Genomic DNA, 23479 nt, shown 5'->3' with positions numbered 1-23479 from the left:
TCTCGAGTATGGCATGGCATTCCCTCAAAGCCAGAGGTACCGGCAGAAAAATGGTCGAGGTTTCCCAGCTACACCCCTTCCCTGTGAATGGAATGTTTATTCATATCACTCCGTGTCAATTGACGACCTTCCTTCACTGCTCTTTCGTTTCTTGACAGGTTCCGTTTGCAAGCCTCTCCTTGTCTCCTGCTTCTCTTGCGACGCTGGTCTTCCTTTCCTTCCTACTCGAGTTTCCTACTCACGCTCGTTGATCGATTCGCGTCCTGCACCTTCCTAGTACCCAAATCTTCTGCATCCACAATCCTTTCCGTTCGAAGCCGTTGCCATCAGGATGGCTCGGTTATCACTACTCTTGCTGCTAGTCAGCATCGTTTCTCAGCCCACCTTGGCTGTGTACCAGTTGATCCAAGACTACTCCGGGGACGCCTTCTGGCAAGGCTTCGACTTCTTCACCGACCCGGATCCGACCGATGGTCTCGTTCAATTCCAGTCACTGGAACAGGCAAATGCTACAGGCATTGCGGGATTCATAGAAGGAGGAAATGCATCTTTCGCCATCTACATGGGCGTGGACACTGAAAATGTCGCTCCGCAGGGTCGGGCCAGTGTACGTGTCTCATCGGTGCAATCTTATCAACACGCTTTGGTTATCGCCGACATAGTTCACATGCCCGGTGGCGTCTGCGGTACCTGGCCCGCATTTTGGATGGTCGGCGCAGACTGGCCAAACAACGGAGAGATCGATGTCGTCGAGGGAGTCAATGATCAACCTACGAACTCTATGACTTTGCATACCGGAGAGGGCGCAGTGGTGAGCAACGGCACCGACTTCTTGGGGGAACTGATCACGTCGAATTGCGACGTCAACGCCCCTAATCAGCCGACGAACGCTGGATGTTCAATCGGCGACATTTCCAATCTGACATTTGGACCCGAATTTAACGAGGCCGGGGGAGGAGTGTTCGCAACCGAATGGACGGCTGATTTCATCAAAATATGGTTTTTCCCACGCGGCTCCTTCCCAGACGACATTGTCAGCAGCAATCCCGACCCGTCCAAAAACTGGGGTACCCCGAACTCGCTGTTCCAGGGATCATTCAATCTTGACGATCATTTCAAGAATCTCCAGATCGTATTCGACACGACCTTCTGCGGGCAGGTAAGCCAAGACACATTGATTTGAGCCTTACGTAACTCGTGCTAATGTCTCCCATGTAGTGGGCTGGTGCTGTTTGGAACACATCCTCTTGCGCATCTCTGGCACCGACCTGCGAAGACTACGTGGCGAATAATCCCGCAGACTTTGTCGATGCGTACTGGGCGATCAACACCTTGCAGGTATTCCAAGATGATGGTTCGGGAGACGACAACGCGACGGCGGCGGCGAATCCGGCGTTGGCGAAACGCACAGCTGCCGGGGAGGGGTATGGAAAGCTTCAATCAAAATCTGGGAAGAGAGTGCTCCCGATATATTCATGAGACAATTGCTCTTGAATTTTGCTTTCAGCAGCGGCGTTGGTGGTTATGTAATAAAGGCTGGTATCCTGGACTCATAACCGAAAATGTTACTACACAAATGGAAAGGGGTCAAGTCTGGAAACCTGTAAAATACAGCACGTGGGCATGGTTATGGCTATGGTTAAGCTTGCATGGCTTGGAGAGTGAATGTCAATGTCGTCGCGTTGAAACGACTTGACCTAGAATACCTTACAAGACAATCAAAAAGTATCAAGTCAACACAGAGTCATGGGCGTCTGACGAAGGCACATTTCGATACCTGCCTTAAATGGTTCAAGCATTGTGGCTGCAATGGATGGCTTCATGGCATCCTTCATGCCCAAGACTATATAAGCATGAAGAAGCAGCAAGGCTCACTGGGCACAAGTTGCTTGGGGCCGAATATTAATTCGTGGAAGCTTAAACCGACGTGCAGGCTGTGTCCGATGCATCCCTGGTCTAACATCGGCATCACTTTTTCAGGGCGCAGGTATCTATATGAGAGATACACGGTCATCTGAGTGCAGTGATACACCGGATGTCTGCAAGAAACAGACCCTTCGTTACGGTGAGGGCTACCGATACACATGCGGACAGAATGATGCGTAGTCAGTAGCGGAACTGAACCTTGAGCCGGACATCCTCGCGGATCAAGAGCAGAACGGCAAATCCACGATCACGAGGTCATGATAAACTGCCCAGATGGGCTTCTTTCAGCTCGGCTAGAAACATCCTCCCAAATAAGGCGTGATTGCTTGGTTGGGTTGGTGTCATTGAACGCAGTTCTGTGCTCTCCTCCAGGTCCATAAGTGTCCGGAATGGTCCCCATCCTTTTCCAGCTTCTATCATAACCATCACAACCCAAACCACACCCCAAGGGCATGGTGCTCCAAAGACAAACAACTCTCCTCAATCCATCATCCGTCTATCGTCAAGTGTAGACTCGAGTATCAAGAACAACGGCAATTGAGCCCATCAAATCTGCAGAACAATATCTCGTGGACCACTTGCGATTCAACCGCGCGTCGATCCATGGACCTACAGCTTTCTCAATTGGCTAGACAGCGATTTTATCGAGTTAGTCATATAGAAAGGTCCGAGTCAGTCGCTTGAGAACAGTAGAGTGGGAGACAAAGACGGCGGGTGGACAGTTGCAGCCGGGACCCATAGCGGCCCTGGTCGTTCCCCAGGGTGCTAGATCAAGTCGAGAATTCAGACTATACGACATCGGCACTGAGAACCTCATCCACAACTTGGTGCTCAAAAAAGCCGCCACAGGCAAGATAACCGAATTGGGGACCGGCTGGTACGAGGGCAATCTCAGCACAGGAACCACAAAGGTGCAAACTGGGATTAGACTGTGAATGCGGCTTCAGACCTTGCTGGTGGATTCATCGAGGGCCGCGACGCAGTCTCGTAAGAGCTCGTAGACGACAGCTCAAGAATTCCATGCGCGTATGTGACGCACTATGGTACTTACAGCCAGACAATAATTGTGCCTCCACCTCACCTCTGATTATCAGTGCACAGGCTAATATCGCTCTCAACAGATAACTCTGCCACGGCATTTAGGCAAGGATTTGGTGCTGCACAGTCGTACTCTGAACATCCCTGTATATTCCTCTCGCTTTCATGCATGTTCTCTGTGGACGTCTTCAATCTTCAGCCACGTGTTCAGGGGATAGCTTGCTTGATTTTCGCAGTTCGGGGTTTGATCGGATTATGTGTACCTCGTAGTCGTATGGATCAGACTTTGACCGCGGCGGATCCGGCCAAGTCGTACGTGTATTCAATAGTCGCTGCCAAGAGGTGTATATGCTTGAAATTGCCAAGGATGCCAAGAGGTGTAGGGAATGCCTGTAAGATTACGTTGCACTCAGGATGGGAATCTGAATAGTTACTAATTCGGCCAGCGGCAACAATGTGGTGAGTGTAGAACGGGGACGGCATTATTTTCGCCTCCACTCGGCGCGAAGGTGTTGGCAGCCACCTCGAGAAGCAGATCATGGCCGATTTCCGAGCCGATCATTGCTTGTTTCCTCCAAGACTCCGGCCCTCGCACTAAGTTCATCGCGACGTCAGGCCTGATAGCAGAGTCGGTGCCTGAAAGAGGGAGCCATCGACGTCATCTCATGGTTGATACTACCGGGTGCCACAACAACACGACCAATTACACCCATCACTGCCCATCAACACCATCATCGACATTGAGCAGCCGCCAGGGAGATCGACCCAAAGTCTCATCGTCAAGCCACGCAGCCTGCTTCAGCCTTCCCACATGTGGCACACAAAGAAGCAAAAGGGATTTTCGTCCCTAATCTCTGTTCTAACTTCGCCCTTTTTACCTCGTGTTTAGCACATGGCCTCTGTCCAGCAACTGAAAAGAAGCCGTAGGGTCACAAATGTACAAAGATGAGGGATGCACGGCCAGAGACATCGCCTCCCCCAATGGCCCCTGCCTGCCCTCCACATCGCACCTGACCATTCTGAGAAAGCTGACCATGTTCATGCCTTCGTCATTGTGCAGAGATCTGAGTTTTCACTCGAACCGCCATCTTCCGGCTCCACTTCAAGGCTATCGGATGGATACTGTTGATATCATCGCCCCTTGTATTTTTCGCTGCTCGAGGGCCCTTTGTTGACCGAGGGGCCCTCGTGGTGGTATTGCCCCATCCCCATCGCATGAGACATAATTTGTATATACCCGCTCCATCCCCCAGATTTCCCCGTCACAGCTGCTGACGCGAATCTGCGACAAATTATTCATCCTTTTCCTTTCGATGTGTGAGTGGGCAACAAGTCTTTGATTGTATCTACTACCCAACATGGCGCCCCGTGATCGCCATCCGCAATTCAATATCCCCTCTGCAGAATCCGAAACTGCACCAGAGGCCAAGGAGGAAACTGGAGAGTGGGAGAGAGCATCTACCGTCAAGCCAGATGATGATGCACGGCAACAGGCCGAGCATGTCGGGAGCACATTGCCTGAACAGAAAGCCGAAAAGGACACCGAAGACGAATCCGAACCCCAAACTTTTGACAAGATCGAAATTACCGAAGATGACTGCTATAGCGAACTGGGTTACTCCTTTCCCGAATGGAAGAAATGGACAATCCTCACCGTAATTTTCCTGGTTCAACTGTCCATGAACTTCAACACTAGCCTCTACTCCAACGGCCTGAAAGGTATATCGCAAGAATTTCATGTCAGTGAGCAAGCTGCACGATGTGGTGCCATGATCTTTTTGGTGCTGTACGCCTTTGGCTGTGAGTTGTGGGCACCCTGGAGCGAGGAGCTTGGCCGATGGCCTATTCTTCAGCTCTCGTTGACTCTGGTCAATATTTGGCAACTCCCTGTCGCCTTGGCCCCTAACTTCGCATCTATCATGGTTGGAAGAGCCCTCGGTGGTCTCAGTTCTGCTGGAGGTTCAGTGACGCTGGGAATGATCGGTTAGTATTTCGCGCCCACTCGTTTCTTCATCTCACTAATGCGTTGCCAGCCGACATGTGGGATGCCGACAACCAGCAATACGCTGTCGCCTATGTGGTCTTCTCCTCTGTCTTCGGTTCCGTCCTTGGACCCATAGTCGGTGGGTTTGTTGAACAATACGTCAGCAGCTGGAGGTGGACGATCTGGATCCAGCTCATTTTTGGAGGCTTCGTCCAAGCCTGCCATTTCTTCTTGGTCCCAGAAACGCGGTCGACCATCCTTATGGATCGCATTGCAAAGAGAAGACGCAAGGTGAACGGTGAAAATATCTGGGGCCCGAACGAACTCGAGCCATTCAGAGACCGCTTCTCGGTCAGAGAGATCCTCATCACCTGGATCCGGCCATTTAAGATGTTCCTTACAGAACCCATCGTGCTCACGCTATCTCTCCTCAGCGGTTTCAGCGACGCACTCATCTTCATGTTCATTCAATCTTTCTCCCTGGTTTACGCTCAATGGAACTTTGCAGTGTTTGCCGTTGGCTTGGCCTTCCTGCCTCTGGGGATTGGATACATCATTGCGTGGATCTCGTTCATTCCAGCCATCAAGCGCAATATCCACGAGAGGCAGTCTAAACCCGGCAACGAGAAAGCCCAGTACGAGTCTCGACTCTGGTGGCTGCTCTGGACTGCCCCTTGCCTTCCAATTGGTCTGTTCGGGTTTGCCTGGACCATTCAGGGCCCTCCAATTCACTGGATCGGCTCTATGATCTTTGCTGCTCTTGTTGGTCTAGCAAATTATGCCATCTACATGGCTACCATCGACTATATGATTTGCGCTTATGGTCCATACTCTGCGTCTGCTACTGGCGGTAACGGATGGTCGAGAGATTTTCTTGCAGGCGTCCTCACCATTCCGGCCACACCATTCTTTACAAGTAAGTTTTGATTAAGTCCATCTGTGGAAATGTTGCAACTAATGACAAACTTTGCAGATATTGGAGGTCGCCGTCATCTCAACTATGCGTGCACCATTCTTGCCTGCATTGCCACCCTCCTCGTTCTTGCGGTCTACGTCATATACTACTACGGCCCTACCCTGCGAAAGCGATCACCCTTCGCCCAGTCCCTCGCTGACGCGCGCGCCGATAACCAAGGTCGCCGGCTCTCATACTTGCCCTCTGCTTCTGGAACCACGGGCTCTAGGAGGCTGTCGAGGACGAGCACAGGCGCGTCGAGAGAAGTAAATTCTAGAAGGACAAGTCAAGCCGAGTTTGTTCGACGGCAGAGTATGCCGAGAATGGGGAGCGGGATGATAAGATAGATAAGCCTTCAGTCATCATTTCAGACCCATTCTTTGGTTTTGGGTTTGATCTCTCGAGGTCTGAGAAGGGTCGTGCTTTTTTGAGCGGAGGGATATGGGGGTTTTCCACGGCAGAATCGTCGTATCCAACATGGGTGTTTCGACCGCATTCGATTTGGTGTCTATAAAGGGTTTTTTCTTGCTTGATAGCCACGCCGCGCTTGAATATGGTCTATGTCATGACAAGAACGGCGAGAGACGGAGAAAAGTATGAAGTCGCTAAATCATATCGCAATTGCGTACCTGAGCCATCATGGTCTATGCTGTGTTATCTTTCCAGTCGAATTAGGGCCTCGCACCTAATATAGTCCCAGCCCAGCCTTGTGCAGACTCCGATGACCAGCTACGAGAGACACTAGCAAAAATAAGTAGGAAGACCGAGAACATTGGCACGAAGATCGATCTTGGGCGCCCGCACATTTTTGCTGTCCAATCACGTGCACAGGTCTGGAATGACGTCCATGCATGTGTTGGTGAATTTTGAAATTTCGAGCCCACAAGTCGAGGCTTTACAAGTCACTGAGAGCGAGTCCACCAAGAACCCACGGCCATTTCAACCAGCCCTTTCAGCATGACCGACTCTTCCCCCGTTCCTCAGGAAACTGAGAAAAAGCCCGTGCACACTATCATCCTCGACGCTTCGCCCCTCCTCCTCAACACGCCTGGGATCTCCACACTCCTCGCCAACGGCCATGTCCTGGTGACCACGCACTCCGTCCTCGCCGAAATCAAAGCCGAAGAGGCAAGGAACAGAGTCGAAACCCTGTACAAACCATTTTTGACTGTCCGGTCGCCGAATCCCGAGAGCCTGAAGATTGTGAAGGACTTCGCGCGCAAGACGGGTGACGGAGCCGTGCTCAGTCACACCGATTTTGAGATTCTGGCATTGGCCTATGAGATCGAGTGTGAGAGGAATGGAGGGAACTGGAGGCTGCGGACGACACCGGGGCAGAAGAGGCTGAATGGGGCGCCGCCAGCGCAAAATGAGGTCAAGGCAGAGGACAGCCAAGATCAGACTCCGGATACAGAGAATGTTGTGGACGGAGTGCAAGGTCAAGCAGAAACGGGGCTGGATTCTATCGAGGAAAAGGTGGACAATCTAATGCTCGAAGAGACAGGAGGTCAACGGGACGATGAAGCAATCGAAGCCGACGAAGTTAGCGACGAAACCATAGGGGAAGCAACACAACCTTCAGAGCACCAACCGGAGTCAATATCCCCCCAACCAGTAGAGGCCGAAGGCTCAGACTCAGACGAAGGCTGGATCACCCCTTCCAACATCAAACGCCGACAAGCCCAGGACGAATCTGCCAGCAGTGGATCGTCAAAATCCTCGCCCAAACACCTCCAGGTGGCCACCATGACGGGTGACTTCGCTATGCAGAACGTCCTCCTCCAAATGAACCTCAACCTCATCTCCACCAAGACCTGCCAACGGATCTCCCAGATCAAGCAATTCATCCTCCGATGCCACGCATGCTTCTCCACCACCAAAGACATGTCTAAACAGTTCTGCCCGCGGTGCGGGAAGCCTACCCTCACCAGGGTAACGTGTACGACGAATGATAAAGGAGAGGTAAAACTGCATCTGAAGAAGAATATGCAATGGAACAACAAAGGCAACGTCTTCTCGGTCCCCAAACCCACGGGTGGAACCGCAAATCAGAAATGGCAAGGGCCCAAGCACGGTGGAGGCGGTAAAGGTGGCTGGGGGAACGATCTGATTTTGGCAGAGGATCAGAAGGAGTACGTCAGAGCCATGGCGAAGATGAAGAGGGACACTAGAAGAGAGAAGGATTTGATGGATGAGGATGTTTTGCCAGGCATCCTATCAGGGGATAGAGGCCACACCACAGGCAGGCCGAGGGTAGGAGCTGGTCGAACGGTTAACTCGAGAAAGCGGTAGAGGATCTGAACAGGTCCATGAGTGTATTGAATGCGTCGTATGATTTTGCTATCCCCAGATGCCGTCTGGATATCCTTTTCCTTTTCTGGCTCTTGCGCAACCCCGTCGAACTCCCACAACGCCTTTTACCGTTCCCATCATTTCTTTTCGTTATCTGTGAACAAATCAATCGTCGTGCACTCGAAGGTCAGATCGCATCGCAATAAACGTACTCTGCTGCGTCAGAAGGAGTCCATATCGCTTCTTCAGAGTGACTCGATGTCTGGGAGTCGTGTTAGAGCTTTTTCTATCACGGGGTAGAGCATCTGGTACCTCGAGTACTTGTCGTCTGGGGAAAATCTTGCAGGATGGGCGGACTTTGTGACGGTGCCGTCGAGGACCTTTTTCAACGTGTAGATTCGCTTGCCCGTAATTGGGTCTTCGGTGTACATGAGATGCATCTTCTGTTGTCTGTGGAATTGCTTGCGTCGGGAGTTGAAGAGTCTGCGTTAGGCTGATTCAAAATTGCAGGGCCGTGGTTGGGTGCTTTTTCTCTTTTGTGTTTGTTGGAGAAATTTCACGGGCAAAAATTTCCGTCGCCAAAGATTTCCCCGCGAACTCACCGAAAACTGCAACAAGTCTGAGCACCCCCAGCTTGATGAGTGAGGCCTTTTTTCCCAGGCCCAACCAGGATGACTGTCCTATTACTATTTGACAGGAACACTTCCATTTTGAGTGACTTGCACGCTCCTCTGGTGCCGTAGCAAAGCGCTGTTCCCCCTCCATCGACGAGGACGAACCTGCGATGGACAGTTTCATCTGACCTTCGGAAAACCCTGCCCTTATTTTCCCTGTTGTTACCACACGGCAGACCGGATACGAAAAGTGAGTATGCCCAATCCCTGGATCACACCACATGCCCATTGTTCCATCTTCCCGACGATGACTACCTTGCTTGCCGAGGAGGTTGCACTTTGATTTCAGCTTCTCTCCGATGTGGGCTTCGTGTATTAGACTACAACGGTATCTGAGGGATCGACTTTTGCCTGCTGGCTTTGCGAATTCGCTGTTATGAGACATGTGAAAATTCCAACGAGGCTGACCTTGGAGAAGGAATTCCATCATGGCCTCAGCTTCCACACCTCCTGTGAATGTTGAGGCTTCATCCACGAAGCAGTCGTCCTCGAAGCCTCCGAGACGCCCCAAGAGACCAAATTACAACCAGATCCATCGCCATCTTCTGCCCATCGAAGTCCATCCACTCCCGGTTCTGATCCCTCACAACCCGTTGTCTTTAGTTGCAATCGCCCTGTCATATCTCGTTCAAGTTTTGTCACCGCCTACCCGTCCGACTTACAATGGCTACTTCTCCTCGGCGACATCCTCCATCCACGTCACCGACCCTCAGACGATACGCAAACTCTGGGAAATGGGTTTCTTTGGCAGAGGCAGCCTCAGCCGGAGTGAGCCGAACTGGTTAGAGAATAGACAGAAGAAAGGACGGACAGCAGAGGAAAACACGGCCTCCCGCAGGGAGCAGAGGAGACAGGCGAAACAAGAACGGGCACGGAAGGAGCAAGAAGAGATTGACCAAAAGTTATCAGAAGAGCTGCAGCAGAATGGTAACGTCACAGGTCCATTGAACGGCGTCCTTGACCAGGATTCCGCACCAAAATCAAACCAGCACGGCGATGTCAATGTCAATGGAATTCATGCATCCGACCGACCGAAATTGGATCAGCTGCCTCGGAACGGCAGTCTAAACGGCCACATCAACGGCGTTCTGACGGAAAACGTCCTCAAAACCAATGCTCAGAATATCAGCGACATTGGCAGTGTATTAGAATCGACCAGTTGGAGCGCGACACCTGATGTGGAGGAAGACAAGGAAAACAACTCGTTACAAGGGTTTGAGGAGTGGAAAAAGGCTCTCGAAGCGAATGGGATCCCGACGCCGCCGCCAACCTCAACTTGTTCAGACACTAGTCAGGCTGAAGGTCGCCCCGTGAAAAAACTGCAAAGAACGAAAACGGTCCGGTTCTCACCCACCATCGAGGCACGCGAATTTGACCTGAGTTCTCCTGTGATATCGCCCATTAAAAGCCCCGGCACGTCTCCGCTGGAGGATGCCAAAGCGGAAGGAGACGAAAAGCCTGTTCCACAAGAAAACCAAGAACACCTGAACCTTTCACTTGAAGAGGCTTTTTTCCTCTCATACGCTCTGGGCGTCCTCGATATCTACTGCGACGACAGCAACACTATCCTCCCTCCCTCGTCCCTTCTCTCTCTCTTCCGACGTCATTCATATCATCCTCCCCGGTCGCTGTCGGTCCCGGCAGAACCCGACGACCCTTTCATGATTTCTTACGCCGTGTACCACCACTATCGTTCCTTGGGCTGGGTTGTGCGGAGTGGCGTCAAGTTTTCCACCGACTATCTCTTGTACAACCGTGGTCCGGCCTTCTCTCACGCCGAATTTGCAATTGTCATCATCCCCTCATACACCCATGCGTACTGGACACAGTCTACGACACCCGAGCCGTGCAAAGCAAACGAACGGAGAACAAGCAAGAAGAGTTGGTGGTGGCTCCACGGGATCAATCGTGTCCAGGCACAGGTCCATAAACAGCTGGTGCTCTGCTATGTGGACGTCCCGCCGCCGCTGAAAGACGCCGAGAAGCGCAAGGACGTGGATATCGGTTGGCTGTTTTCGAGATACAAGATTCGAGATGTCAATGTGAGGAGGTGGACGCCAAATCGCAGTCGAGATTGAGCGTCCCGATGGACTGTCTAACGACTGGGAAGAGGGGGAAAACAAAATTTTACCTTCTACGAAATGTTCCAATGCAAGCTAATGGAGTTATGAACGGGGGCGGGCACCCAAAAAGCACTCTGAGTAAGATCCGACGGCGGCTCGGGAATGGGAAATGGATATGTCATACGGATTTCTTAGATACCCCAAGGGAGACTCTTTTCACGGGCACGAATGATTATAATGTTCTCAGCAGGGAAAGAACAACAATACACACACACGTTTCCTTTATCATGATTCTTCTGCATGGCCTATCAAGTTCGTTGGACAATAGAGACACCTCCCTGAGGCGACAGTACCTCCTTGAAGAACGCCACGGCTCACCAGTCTCTACGTCAGGCACACAGAGTCTGTCAGGATCGCCGTCATTGAGTGTTAAGTGTTCGATGACCTGTGCGAGCGTGAATGTGAGGACGAGGACGAGAACGGTGTCGCCTTTCCATGGAGTACTAACTAGAGTGTGCTCCCCAGCGAGGGATGGTGTCCTGACTGTATTCGTCGACACGACGAAGGACTTGTGTTCTCGTACTTCGCAGGGAACCTGGGTCACTGGGAGCTGGCTGGAGTGGAGACGATCGATGTACCATCCAAGCGCTCTCCCCCTCTCTCTGTGATGGATTCACCTGTTCTGAATCCCTGGGACACTGTCACTGTCCCCTTCTCGAGATGCCCCCCCACCCCGGAGCTCTCAGCTGCCTGCTTCAATTCACTCGTGAATCAATCCACCTAGGCTCCATCCCCTCCTCCCCTCAGGTGGCAGTCAGGCAGGCAATTCAGCTATATCTAGAGTATGCCAGGGAATTCAGGTGTCCTTTTCTTTCCCCCGCTCCTCATCTCAAGAGAAGCCAATAACACAGCGATCGCGGGGAGACAGAGCCCACGGGCCCCCGCTGAAATAAAGATCTGCTGGGGGATAGCACCTACCGCGCCCCGGTTGTCGTCGTCGACGCCCACATCTCGGGATCAAAGTCCAACAAGTCCTCCTCCATCAGGCCCATGACGTATCGATTCCCGGAGAACCAGTCGCCCAGTCCTGGCTGCTGATTCACTGCTGTCCCACCCACCCCACCGCCGCCTCCTTCCAGCTCACACTCGCCACCGTGAAGCGCACTCTCGCCGCCGTCCGGGTGGTGCGTCTGAGGCTGGGGATGGGGCTGCGGGATAAAGCCCAGCTGGGACAGGTACATGTCAAAGTCGTTGCCCACCATGGTCATGTCCTCATCCTCGGGCTCCTGCATCTTGGCCTCGACGTACAGGGCGGCGACCTGGGAGAGCAACTTGCAGAGCCGGTGCAGTTTCTCGATGCCCCGCGACATGGACAACGCGGGCTGCAGACTCGTGGTGAACTGCTCGAGACGCCGAAGATCGTCGACGCTGCAGGTCTCGATCACGTGGCAGAACAGGACGATAAACGGGGTGAAGGGGGAGTAGAGGATGGTCCTGTATTTTCCATACGTAAGTTGAGCTCAACAGATTGGTTGGTACTCGTTGTCAGAACCAAGATCATAAACAGAGACCACAGAGATCGGGAGACACTTACCAATGCAGATACCCGGCCTGGACGAAGAGATTGTCGGCCGTTAGCTTCATGCATTCGTCGTGGCGCTGGACCGCCGCTCGCGCCGCGTCGATGCATTCGGCATTGAACGTGCTGGGAACTCCAGGGGCACTCGGGATGGCGCGGTACACGAGGGTCAGGGAAGCCAGGTATTTGACCTCGGCGGACTTGAGGATCATGTCCAGCGACATGGACCGCCACTCTTTGCCCTTGACGCCGCCGTCCGAGGCGTCTACGATGGCGCCGTTCCCGCGCTTCAAGGACGTCGACAGGTCCTCCAGTTCGTTCCACATGTGCTTCATCTTGGCCGCCAGGAGCCGCGCCGTCTCGATCTGCTGGCCTGGGGCTCGCGCCAGCGCCGCCGGACTGTACAGGTGCTCGTACGTATCGCCCAGCACGCTGCCAGTCTTGATCCACAGGTTGATGGCGTCGGTCCACGGGTCCATGATGTCCGGGTTGCGGAAGCGGCGCGGCGTCGAGATATCCCAGTCCTGCATGGCCGAGGGCCGCCCGAAGCGCAGCGAAAGGCCCTTGTCCAGCATGTAGCAGAACCAGAACATGGCCGACTTGGTGCTGTCCAGCTCGCCCTCGGTGGCTTGGAGACGGTGCCAGCCGAGCGTCTGGCAGACCGCTGCCGCAGCGCTGTTTAGCTGCCACCCGATTGTAAACTTTGAGACCTCGATCGAGTAGGTGGCCTATTTGCGTTGGTCAGCATAGGAGAAGGGACGTGCAAGTAGACCAGTGGGGAAAAAGGATACTGACACCAAGCAGCAGGGCTTCGATGATCTCCTTGCTACGCGGCAGGAGGAGCGGCAAATTGGCCAGGGCTGTCTCCAGGTTATCACGGCACAAGTAGTGGTATTCACGGTACGCTGAACTGTTGGACTCGTCCATGAACGATTTCTCTTGAAACAGGTAGTAGAGGCCGGCATTGACGATGATGAAGACGGCGGGGCTGTAGTCCTCCGTGGCGAAGTACACTTTGCGACAGGACTCGATAAAAGAGTCGACCGTGATGAAAGTACAGCACGTGGTAAACACCAAGGGCGGTGTGACTGTGTGTGTCCGGTTAGATCTGTCTGTCGTATATACATATATGCTGGCGGTATGTATGCGGATAGAATGGTTCCACTGACCTTTCATCTCGCGCAATATCCTGAGTACAACATCTGTCGGCGGCAATGGCAGCTGACTGAGACCACCCTTGGGGACTGGCTTTTGGTGAGCAAACGCACTTTCCTGCGAAATGTCCTTGCGCTGCTGCATCTCGACCATCTGCCGTAGAGACGCGAGTGCATTCTCGATGTTCGGACTGAATTGGTGGCCGAGCGGGGTATTCGTCACGGCCTTTTCGAGAAACTCGCTGGCGAACGCTGTGTGCGCCGTCATGGAAGAGTTGCCTTCGAAGGTGTGGTCGTTGTCTACGCTGGGCGATCGTTCGTCGTATGTCGTCGAGCTGGACTCGGCGATGCTGGGAGGTGTATAGGTTCGTATGGCACTGCTCGCGTATCCCGAGGCAGAGCCGTCACCACGACTGAGAGATGTCGTGAGGCTGCGGAGCATCTGCTCGATTCCACCCAGACGGGACTCGAACTGGTCAATCTTCCGCTCACTGCGATACTATCAGTCCATATTTGCCCACAAGTAGTTGGAAAAAAGAGGTACCCTACTATTGATGCGAGATCAACACCCTCTGCCTGGCCTGCCTGGGTTTCTGGCCAAGTCCCGAGGAGACACAGTCCCTCTTTGCCGTCTTGCAGTTAGAGCATGGGTTTTCTTTGTCGCATCGTATCTAGACACCCGGTCAGTGTCAAGTCGGAGAAAGCGAGGGAACATGCCACAATGATACCTTCCTGACACGGCACTGATCACACTGTCAAGTTTACATCGTTCACACGTTAGCATACTGACGAGCATCCATAAATCAGAATTTTGCATGGCAGTCAATGCCGAAGAAAGTGGCCGGGGGAAACCAAGTGGGAGTACATACAGCTCTTCTAATGACATCAGCGTGGTCCGCATCTTCAGCCACCTCGGCCATCTCAGGAGATGTCGGTGGTCGTATCGTTCAGATCTTGAGAGGTCGGCGCTTGAACCCGCGGGTGGTCGCACGTCGCCAGGATCTCGGTCTCGGGAAGAATTCTTTGGCAGCCGGTCAGGTTTATAAAAGGAAAGGGACACATGACCGACCAAGGCGCCACTGTAGATCCATCTGGCTTTCCAAAGGGAACCTTGAGGGCATGTCGAGGGAACAAAGTAACGGATTCCGCGGAGCCCGAAGCCGAGTTCCACAGAGATGCGGAGCCTTGCGAGACCCGCTGTCCGGAATAGGCAGGGAAGCACGAGGCTGAGAATCCGGGTGATAATCACCACTGCATCTCACTCACTGGTTTTATTCACATATACTTCGAGAGACTGCACAAGCGCTGCCAAAACACCGGTATACAGAGGCACCGTCCCAATCAGCCAGTTATCGTGGACCACTGCCGGTAGGCATATCCTCCTGTCGCCGTGCGCTCCATTCCTACCCTAGTACCCGTGGTTCCATCATGCTCTTCAAAAAGCTCCTCCATGTCCTCTGCCGCGTCTTTCGCCCTGCCGCCTTCGAAACGATCCGCGACCAAGCCGACAATGCTCAGCCGCGCTTGGATTTCTCGGACTTCGCCTCCGGAGGTGCCGAGTGCGATGCCCGTGAGGATGAAGCCCAAGAGTACGAACGCGAGATTCGCGGCGATCAGGCCAAAAAGCGGCGCCATGGGGAGTCGGGTCACGAGAAATGAACTTCGCTCTTGAACTGCTAGGGCTGGTGCCCCACGCACGGATTGTGCACCGACACCCAAGGCCACCTTGCTGTAGGCGAGAGCTATTTGATCCGCCAGATCTTGCGCATCATTTGCGGTGGAAGCGGCGATTGTGGCGGCCGTCTGCAGGTTGGACTGTGCAACATTGACGTTCGCCATTGGAGCTTGCCAAATATTGGCAACGGTGTTGTTGCTCGGGGAGGCCACCAAACGTGTGATGGTTCCATTGATTGAGTCGTATTCAATATCGTAGAGTGTTATGCTACACAGCAGCACAAAGGCAGTGCCACCGTGCACTGGTGTGACCAGCTCAGGAATGTCTGTGCCGTTGGCAGTATAAGCTGGCTGACCGGGGTTCTGGATCAAGGCTGCCAGCCCATAATAGTAAGGGTTCTGAACTCCTCCGATAGTCAGGTTGGACTTCATAGAGTCGTTGGTGAAGTAGGTATAGAGCCAGCCATTGGATTCTTGTTGAAGGTCGCCCGCAAACGCTGGAGTGCACATAAAAGGGGTCGACGCTCCGATCAGCCCATTCAGATTGCATTCGTTTGAGATGGGTCTGCATTGAGTGCGCATGCCAAACGTCGTGGCCGTGTAGTCCCGACCGGCAATGCCTGCAGATGGCGGGATGCCAAGATACGTGTATGTTGGGTCAGGTCCGTTATTGAAGACGGCAATGGTGTTGGAGACGTTGTTGAGTGTCTGCAAAGTCTGACGAGAATCGGCGAGGAAGATTTGAGTAGCCCCAGAGTTCACGTTGCACGCCCCATTGGCAGTAGCAAGAGCTACCGCCATAGAATTGTTCGACGTGAGACATGCTGGCTTCAGGGTTAAGCTGTAGTTCGTCCCGCCAGTCACTGGGCTGACTTGGACAAAGTTCACGGTCGATGTCGTGATATGGAGCCAGGTGTCCGCAAGAAAGACTAGAAAGCTACCAACTGTCAGCAGGCCACCTCTTCTATCCTGAGATTATGAGCATACCCCAAGAATGTTGTAAGAACCGTGACAGAGGCGCTTGCTGTCAACAGTCTCGACTGCCACTGTCTTTGCTTCTTCCAGCCAGCAAGGTACTTGACCCAACTATACAGTGATCCCCAACCGCTACTCGTGAGAAACTTCAGTATTAGCGCGAACTGAAAGGGCGTTGGGAGGTCTGGATGCTGGTGTAGGACGTCATTCCAGTACTTCTTCGAAAGAGGATATGATGCCAGGGCCATGAGAAAGCCCGCGAGGAGCGGTCCTAAGGTGCTGGACCAGGACGCAATGAAGATCAACACAGTAGCACTGAGGTCTACATAATATATTCCAGGCTCGTCGGTGAGATCATCTGTGCGCAAACCAGATGTTGCAGCGGGAGAGTGGGTGACGCGATAGTGGTAGACAAGGCCAAGCAGCAACGCACTGAACGCAAGCATGGGCAGAGTGACGATAGAGAAGCTCAACCAGATGTCCCCATAGCGACCGGACATGTGCTTCTGGAACTTGCTCGTCGGCGGCGGTGCGGTTTCACGGTCTCTGGCCCGGGCGTGTTTCCTTGGAGCCGCCGGCGCCTGGTGGACTCTGCGATACATGTTGTAACTGATCTTCGAATACTGGAGAAGGAAGACAAGCAGTGCACGCCTTTACCACGCCGCACTTTGGCCACAAGGTCAAGATGAAATATCTGCAAAGGGAGGGCTGAGGCTCGTGGGAAATCCGCGGGCTTCCAGGCATTGCCTAACAGACTCACCCGTTTGCGACCACCAAGTCCCTCGCGCCATGGTCTGCTTCCGTGGCCCCCATCGTGCCAATGCGGAGGGGGAAGCCTCTGGCAAGCGAGGCTGGATTGGGGTTAGCAATGCACTTGGTCGCCAAAAATTTCTCAGACAGCGTTCTAGTGTTTGCCCAATGTGGCTGAGAGATATGCACTCGTGGCACTAGAGGAAGAAAGCTTCACTGCGATTGGATTTGTGTTTATTTCAGCTGGGACTGGCGTGCAAGGCTGACAGCGGGCTATCGCCTCGGTTAGAACTGGACCGGGCTGTCTCGACCCGGGCTGGATCGAGACCAGCCTAGTCGCCCTTTGCGGGAAGTATGGATGCCTTGGATGTTTCGCGGTCTTCCTTATAAGCAAACGGATCGCTCTGGGATGTGTTGGCATTTGATATTGCTTGGCATCTGCTGGTGAGGCTGAAGTTATTTTCTGTTGAGATATGGCTCTCACAGCGCCTTGGTTACCTTCACTGCCCGCTCAAACCGCTGTTCATGGACTGCATGAGCATGAGCGAAGTCCTCTCCCGGCCACGACTGCAGCGCCGTCGAGAGAATATGCGGTAGATAAAAGGCAGTTGGTGCCTGAAAGCAGCCTCAGCTCGGTGTGCGGCTACATCAACGCAAATGCATGTCAGTGTATCAACGAGCAAGATACCTGACCAGCAACTGCTAACCGTGCATGATTAGCCTACCCTGTCAGCTGCTACAATGCCTACTGTGCCTCCAACTACGTCTTTAGTGCAGTCGGGTGCTGTTCGTCATACCAAAGCACATTGACGTCGGATGTTGTCCTCGACTCGTGCTATTACAATGTCGCTTGTATCGAGGCAGATCAATTTGACGGCAACTGTGACGAAAACTGTCAGTCTAATGACATGATACTGAAATGGTACGTCAGTAGTGGCATCCCACGACAAGCTGTGGCTGTTGACAATTCGCTAGTACAGAGGGCTCTGCAACATACTGCAACACCTTCAATTATGCTCCCTACAACTACAAGGGTTTCGGCTGCGGAACTTACTTTGGAAGTTGGGATGTTCAGGAGGGAACTACCACACCGGGGGTGACTAGCTACCCAGACTGGGTGACGACATTGTGGTCACCTGGGTCCTCCGCAACCGAACTCGCAGCGGTAAACACGATGACCAATACGTTTCCCCGAATATCCCAAAGCTCCAACGAGCTCGGACACCATGTGGGTGAGATTATGGCTGCTGTGGTCGCTGGGGTATTCGGCCTCATCATCATCGTTTCGCTCGTCATGTTTCTCTGCCTCCGTAAGCGATCGCGTACGCAAGGGCCAGTGAGGCTGAACACAAGGCAGGAGTACGGACAGCCTCTGATGCAGAATCAACAGTTTCCTCAAGAACATTATCCAGAGGTCGAGGCCATCGGCAGACCTACTGGTGGCTGATCGAAGGTGTATACACATCATCTCCATGTATATATATGTGTGACACACTGAATGACACTATGGAGGGAGACAGACATTACAGATATTATTTACAGGTGTACCGAGTACAAACAGGGACCTCAAATGACTCAATTCCAACGGTCATTTTAACCGCTATTAAGCGTATTCGGGATTTACATTGTTCCGTGATTTCTTGTTCTGCCCCGCAAATTCAATGGTCGCGTATCGTCACAATAACACGTGCTGCCTGGTTCCAGACCTGCATGAATCCCTTTGTCTAGATGTGATTGCCCATATTCGGCGCCCGCACTCGGAGACGTGGGGATTTATGGATTGATTCACATCTATGGCGACAGATAGCCTATTAAGTGTCGACATTGCAAATCTCAAGGCGGACATTCTCGCGCCGTTGGAGGTAATTTAGAAATTGATCGACCCTGGTTTCACGCAGCACGCTAATAGCGCCATAATAGTCGGGCCACGAACAGCCAGATTCAGAACAGGACCTTTACACAAGCGTCCAGCTCGCCGCCGTGGACGAAGCCGACCTTCACCCTCCTCTTCCTGACACCGGATCTGTCTCCGTCCCCCAACTCCCCAGCACCGTCCCTGAATCTCAAGTGAATCTCACCGATGCCGAAAGCCAACTCCAATTCCTCCCGCCTGCGTTCGCGCCGAACAAAGCAGTTGCCACCGCACAGAAGATGACCAGCCAAGGAAGCGATGCTCCGACCCAGGAACTATCTCCTTCGCACTATGAGCACCTTCTCAACCGCAGTAGGAGTGCTGGACAACGGCAGGGCGAAGGCGACGGTTTCGACTTCGCCCAAGACTTTTTGGAAGAGACTGGAGTCACATTTCATGAGGGCGATGAAGGCCACATTGATTTGATATCGAGTCTGGTTTCGCAGAAGGGACCAGCCAGTGATGGAGAAGATGAAGAGGTGGAGGGTGACCTCTTCCCTACCAAGTCGCCACGCGCTTTTACTCAATTTCCAGAATCCCAGCGATTCAAGACACCGGCCACTGCTGGGAGAAAGAGAAGATACAATGGCGATGTCATTGACAGCCCCGAGCTGCCTCGCAATCCTCTATTGCGAGCTGGCGAGGATCATGCTCATGCTCATGCTCATGTCATGGGCCTCAGCCAGGCCTTTGCTGCAACTCAGGCGAACACTTCGCCCTTTGTCGGCGGTGCCAATGGAGATCTGCACTCCGATCGTCCGTCGCCGAATATCGAGCTACAGCCCCGTCCTGTGACGGCTACCACTTCGTCACCGTTACGGCCCATTTCCGACTTTAAGCGAGCCTCGACGGAACCGGCCTCGCGATATGTCTCTGTGCAGCAGTCCCAGGCCCTGCGAGAGCAGGCTAGGCGAAGGCAGCTGGAAATTCTCAACCACGATGAAGATTCTGATCACGATAGCTTCGACGACGATGGGGATAGTTACCTTGACAGAGAATGGAGACGGCGGGAACGCGATCGAAAGATACAGGCGCATCTTTCGTCAATATCAAAGCAATCTACGCGAAGTATTTCGGCGTCCAGGTCGTCTCCCATTCCTGGACTGACTCGAAGTTCTCCGGAGAGACCTCTGCCCATGGACCGACCTAGAACGCAACCCGATTCAAGCCCAACTAGGCGTGATCGACACCTGTCGAGCAATGAAAGCGAGGAAGAAACGGAACAGGAAGATAACACCTCCGTCGTCGTGACGCGTTCGAGTCAGCCGATAGTGCTGCTCGACGAAGAGGATAAGGAGAATTTCTCCGATCGAGCAAGCCAAATACCTGAGACCACGGCGAGACTGCACCGGGTTATGAACGACATACCTACTCATGAAGTAGAAAGCCCCTTACTCAGGCATAGCCACGGGCCTCACAGCCGACCTGTAGCTTTCAGCAGTTCACAGATGTTTGCAGTAGCCGATTCGCAGCCTGAGCGGCCCCTGAAGCGACGTCGGACGACCACTCACGTTCCCAGATCTTCTACCCCTGATGGGATGCTTGATTTTGTTCCACAATCTCCCACATCATCACCCGCAGAACAAGTCACCACAAATCAAAGGGATTCGGCCTCCGCCATAACGGTTGGCATCTTGAGTGCGGTAGTGGATGAGCATCTCCCAGCCAGTGAGCCACCAACAGACACTATAGCTGACCTCCCTGGATTGAGCTCGAATACCCAGACGCGCCAACCACCAACTAGCACAATTCCTGAGACTAGTTCTAACGGACAAGTAGTTCAATCTGGAAGAGGGGCCGACGCAAAACCACAGATAGGGAATGCTGAGAGTCATGACGCGTTTGATACCGCGCAGACTCACAATCAAGCCTCTACAGCGACCCTTGAACAACCTGTCGGAATCGAATTAAGCAGTCCTCCTATTGTCACTTCGCCGCCAGGGCGTCGGCGGAAACGCATGGCGGAAATCGCTGCAGAACCATCGCCCGTCGGATCACCGGGCAGCTTCAACGCAGCTGAAGCTCTAGAGCTGGATGCAGACTTCCAGAATCCCAATCGTTCGAGTCTTTCTCCGCCGCTGAACACTGGAAATATATCCGAGGGCGCAGACCTACCTGGCAGCCGTCATTCTGGTATTAGACAGTGGGAAGAGAATGACGACGAACCTGAATTGAACGAAGCTTCTAGCGCGCCAAAGGACCAGGCCGCTTTGGGAAATCTTGAGCTAAACCCAGATATCTTGGAGGAGCCCGTGCAAGGCGTGCCACCCCCTATAACATATTCGTGGGAAGAAGGGAGGTCAGCTACCAAGACATTGAATGCTCCCAGTAAGGGGCTTCAGACCGCGAGTTCGAGGGCTCGGGCATCGCAATGGGACCTTCCGCCCTCACCACCACAAAATCCCATTCCTTTGAGCAGACCCTCGCCAAGTGTAAAGCGGAAGGCAAGAAGAGATGAATCTTCGACGGGGATGCCTAGGGTGTTAAACAAGAAGCCCGAACGAGCGAAGAGCGCTGTATTTCGGCCTGCTTTGCCCGAGATTACCGAACATGGCCAGGACAGTTCCGATCCTATCATCTTGGATGACGTTCCAGATTTCAGTGCTGCCACAACGCCACTATCCGACAACGATGCGGAAAATGGCACCAACGAACCAAATATTGCGCCAAATATGGTGTTTGCGTGCTTTAATGGAAAAACCCGTGCCTATCACCCTGCCATTTGTCTTGGACGTTCGAAATCTGATACAGGCCGATTTCTGATCCAGTGGGAAGGATTCGACCCAGACGAGCTCGATGAGTATGGTGTGCGGAGTTTGGACCTGCGCGTGGGGGACCAAGTTAAAGTAGATATCAAAGGGTTTCCCAGGGTTTCTCACGTCATTCGAGGCTTCCAAGACAAGATTGAGCAAGGGAACGCCTTGGCTGACCACGCCGTGCTCACTGATATCCGTGGGTACCGGACAGTTCTGGTAGCTCCAAAGCAACGAAAAGACCTGCTTTCCGAAGCGTCGGCTGAGAACGTGAAGAAGGTGCCCATCTCTACAGTATATCTAGACAGCCAAATGTGGGGACAGATGAAAGACCGAACATACGAGTACAAGCCGCCTTCAATTCCCGCTGTGCTTCCTGGCATCGCCACCCCCTTGGACCGGCCATCTACGCCAAGCACACCTTCATCACGGACTCGTCGAGGCATAGCTGCAACAGGACCCCCAGCTGTACACATTGACCTAGCAAACGGCCTACTTGAGAAGATGGCATTCGCAGTTTCATACGAAGACAGCGACCGTCGGCGATATCTCGTGGACCTGGTGCAGGACCACGGTGGGATCATCCTACAGGAGTCTTTTCTCGACCTCTTTGAGCCGGACTCGATACAGCTAAAAGAGGAATTCTCTGGCTTTTCGTTCGCTGCACTGCTCACTGACCGTCACTCCCGAAAAGAGAAATATCTTCAAGCTTTAGCGCTGGGGCTTCCTTGCATCAGCGGGAGATGGATCGAAGTTTCCGTCGAATCCCATAAAATTGTCGATTGGACGAATTACCTCCTCCCGGCTGGAGAAAGCACGGAGCTCGAGGGCGCCACAAAGTCGCGCATTCTTCCATTCTCGGCAAGTGCAGAGGGTTTGAGAGTCCAAGACATTGTTAGCTTGAGACCGAAGATTCTCAGTGATTGCCAAGCCATCGTCGTGATGGGCAAAGGCAAGACTGAGGCCAAACGGCGACCATATCTCTCACTCGTACGCGCCCTGGACCCGGTCAAAGTTGAGCTGGAACCTGACCTGGTGGCTGTGAAGGCAGGGCTGGAGGCTGCCTCGGACGACTCCGGGACAATGAGGTACATCTTTGTAGATGATCGAGAGGTCGAAACCGCGAAGGCTACACTCTTTCCAACAGCATCGAAGCGAAGGGGTGGCCGTCCCAAGCACGGCCGGAGGCGAGGCAAGCGAAAACACGAGGGCGTGCGAACGCACGACGACGGAGACGACAATCCAGAGACGGACCACGGTGGTACCGCCATCAAAGTGATGTGCAACGAGGATATTGTGCAGAGTCTAATTTTGGGCAAGTTGTGGATTGGATGAGAGACTCCTCAGTTCCATATATCTATCACCCTTCACTTCGATCCACGTGTAAATTAACGTAATGCACTGCAGTGCAATGCAATGCAACGAGACAGGCGCTATAAGGACATACTGGACATACAAAAAGACGGACGGACGGGTTTTGTTATGTATTACGGGTTCTTGGGCTCGGAGGGTGTCCATATTACATGCATAGCAACGGAGTAGAAGAAGGAAATAGTAGGTAGTAGTAGTAGTCTTCAGCCTGACCCGTCCATCCCTTGGACACGACAGGACAGGACAGGACAAGGGAAGAGAAGACACGGGGATTTGTCTGCTGGGGAGCATGTACTGTATGTATCCTGCCTGAATAATTAATCACCGATCGAGTACTATATTATATTCGTATGACACGAAAAGCATACGCTCCATCCGT

General features: G+C 53.1%; 9 protein-coding genes across 9 annotated transcripts; 6 read left to right on the top strand and 3 right to left on the bottom strand.

Annotated features, from left to right (window-relative positions):
• Window positions 1–331: 331 nt before the first annotated feature.
• Window positions 332–1479, top strand: AYL99_03856 (hypothetical protein; the record flags this gene model as incomplete). Its single annotated transcript, XM_018835370.1, has 2 exons — window positions 332–1159; window positions 1219–1479. The coding sequence occupies 2 exons, from the start codon at window positions 332–334 to the stop codon at window positions 1477–1479; spliced, it is 1089 nt and encodes a 362-aa protein (XP_018695020.1).
• Window positions 1480–4322: 2843 nt separating this feature from the next.
• On the top strand, window positions 4323–6250 carry AYL99_03855 (hypothetical protein; the record flags this gene model as incomplete). The annotated part of the gene is made up of 3 exons (XM_018835369.1): window positions 4323–4947; window positions 4998–5864; window positions 5922–6250. 3 exons carry the CDS (start codon window positions 4323–4325, stop codon window positions 6248–6250), a joined length of 1821 nt encoding a protein of 606 aa, XP_018695019.1.
• Window positions 6251–6860: 610 nt separating this feature from the next.
• On the top strand, window positions 6861–8195 carry AYL99_03854 (hypothetical protein; the record flags this gene model as incomplete). Its single annotated transcript, XM_018835368.1, has 1 exon — window positions 6861–8195. One exon carries the CDS (start codon window positions 6861–6863, stop codon window positions 8193–8195), a length of 1335 nt encoding a protein of 444 aa, XP_018695018.1.
• Window positions 8196–8360: 165 nt separating this feature from the next.
• On the bottom strand, window positions 8361–8635 carry AYL99_03853 (H/ACA ribonucleoprotein complex subunit 3; the record flags this gene model as incomplete). The annotated part of the gene is made up of 2 exons (XM_018835367.1): window positions 8361–8457; window positions 8508–8635. 2 exons carry the CDS (start codon window positions 8633–8635, stop codon window positions 8361–8363), a joined length of 225 nt encoding a protein of 74 aa, XP_018695017.1.
• Window positions 8636–9297: 662 nt separating this feature from the next.
• AYL99_03852 (tRNA-intron endonuclease) lies at window positions 9298–10947 on the top strand (the record flags this gene model as incomplete). Its single annotated transcript, XM_018835366.1, has 1 exon — window positions 9298–10947. The coding sequence occupies one exon, from the start codon at window positions 9298–9300 to the stop codon at window positions 10945–10947; it is 1650 nt and encodes a 549-aa protein (XP_018695016.1).
• A 959-nt stretch (window positions 10948–11906) lies between these two features.
• AYL99_03851 (hypothetical protein) lies at window positions 11907–14585 on the bottom strand (the record flags this gene model as incomplete). Its single annotated transcript, XM_018835365.1, has 7 exons — window positions 11907–12426; window positions 12527–13239; window positions 13307–13599; window positions 13681–14156; window positions 14215–14336; window positions 14394–14417; window positions 14535–14585. 7 exons carry the CDS (start codon window positions 14583–14585, stop codon window positions 11907–11909), a joined length of 2199 nt encoding a protein of 732 aa, XP_018695015.1.
• Window positions 14586–15006: 421 nt separating this feature from the next.
• AYL99_03850 (hypothetical protein) lies at window positions 15007–16916 on the bottom strand (the record flags this gene model as incomplete). Its single annotated transcript, XM_018835364.1, has 2 exons — window positions 15007–16276; window positions 16327–16916. The coding sequence occupies 2 exons, from the start codon at window positions 16914–16916 to the stop codon at window positions 15007–15009; spliced, it is 1860 nt and encodes a 619-aa protein (XP_018695014.1).
• A 621-nt stretch (window positions 16917–17537) lies between these two features.
• AYL99_03849 (hypothetical protein) lies at window positions 17538–18511 on the top strand (the record flags this gene model as incomplete). Its single annotated transcript, XM_018835363.1, has 3 exons — window positions 17538–17727; window positions 17785–17986; window positions 18040–18511. The coding sequence occupies 3 exons, from the start codon at window positions 17538–17540 to the stop codon at window positions 18509–18511; spliced, it is 864 nt and encodes a 287-aa protein (XP_018695013.1).
• Window positions 18512–18857: 346 nt separating this feature from the next.
• Window positions 18858–23064, top strand: AYL99_03848 (hypothetical protein; the record flags this gene model as incomplete). Its single annotated transcript, XM_018835362.1, has 2 exons — window positions 18858–18926; window positions 18985–23064. The coding sequence occupies 2 exons, from the start codon at window positions 18858–18860 to the stop codon at window positions 23062–23064; spliced, it is 4149 nt and encodes a 1382-aa protein (XP_018695012.1).
• Window positions 23065–23479: the final 415 nt, after the last annotated feature.

Source organism: Fonsecaea erecta, assembly GCF_001651985.1.
Source record: "Fonsecaea erecta strain CBS 125763 chromosome Unknown Scaff3, whole genome shotgun sequence".
NCBI classification, from domain to species: domain Eukaryota; kingdom Fungi; phylum Ascomycota; class Eurotiomycetes; order Chaetothyriales; family Herpotrichiellaceae; genus Fonsecaea; species Fonsecaea erecta.
Note: the sequence above shows the minus strand (reverse complement) of the source record. Positions and strands in the feature narration are given on the sequence as shown.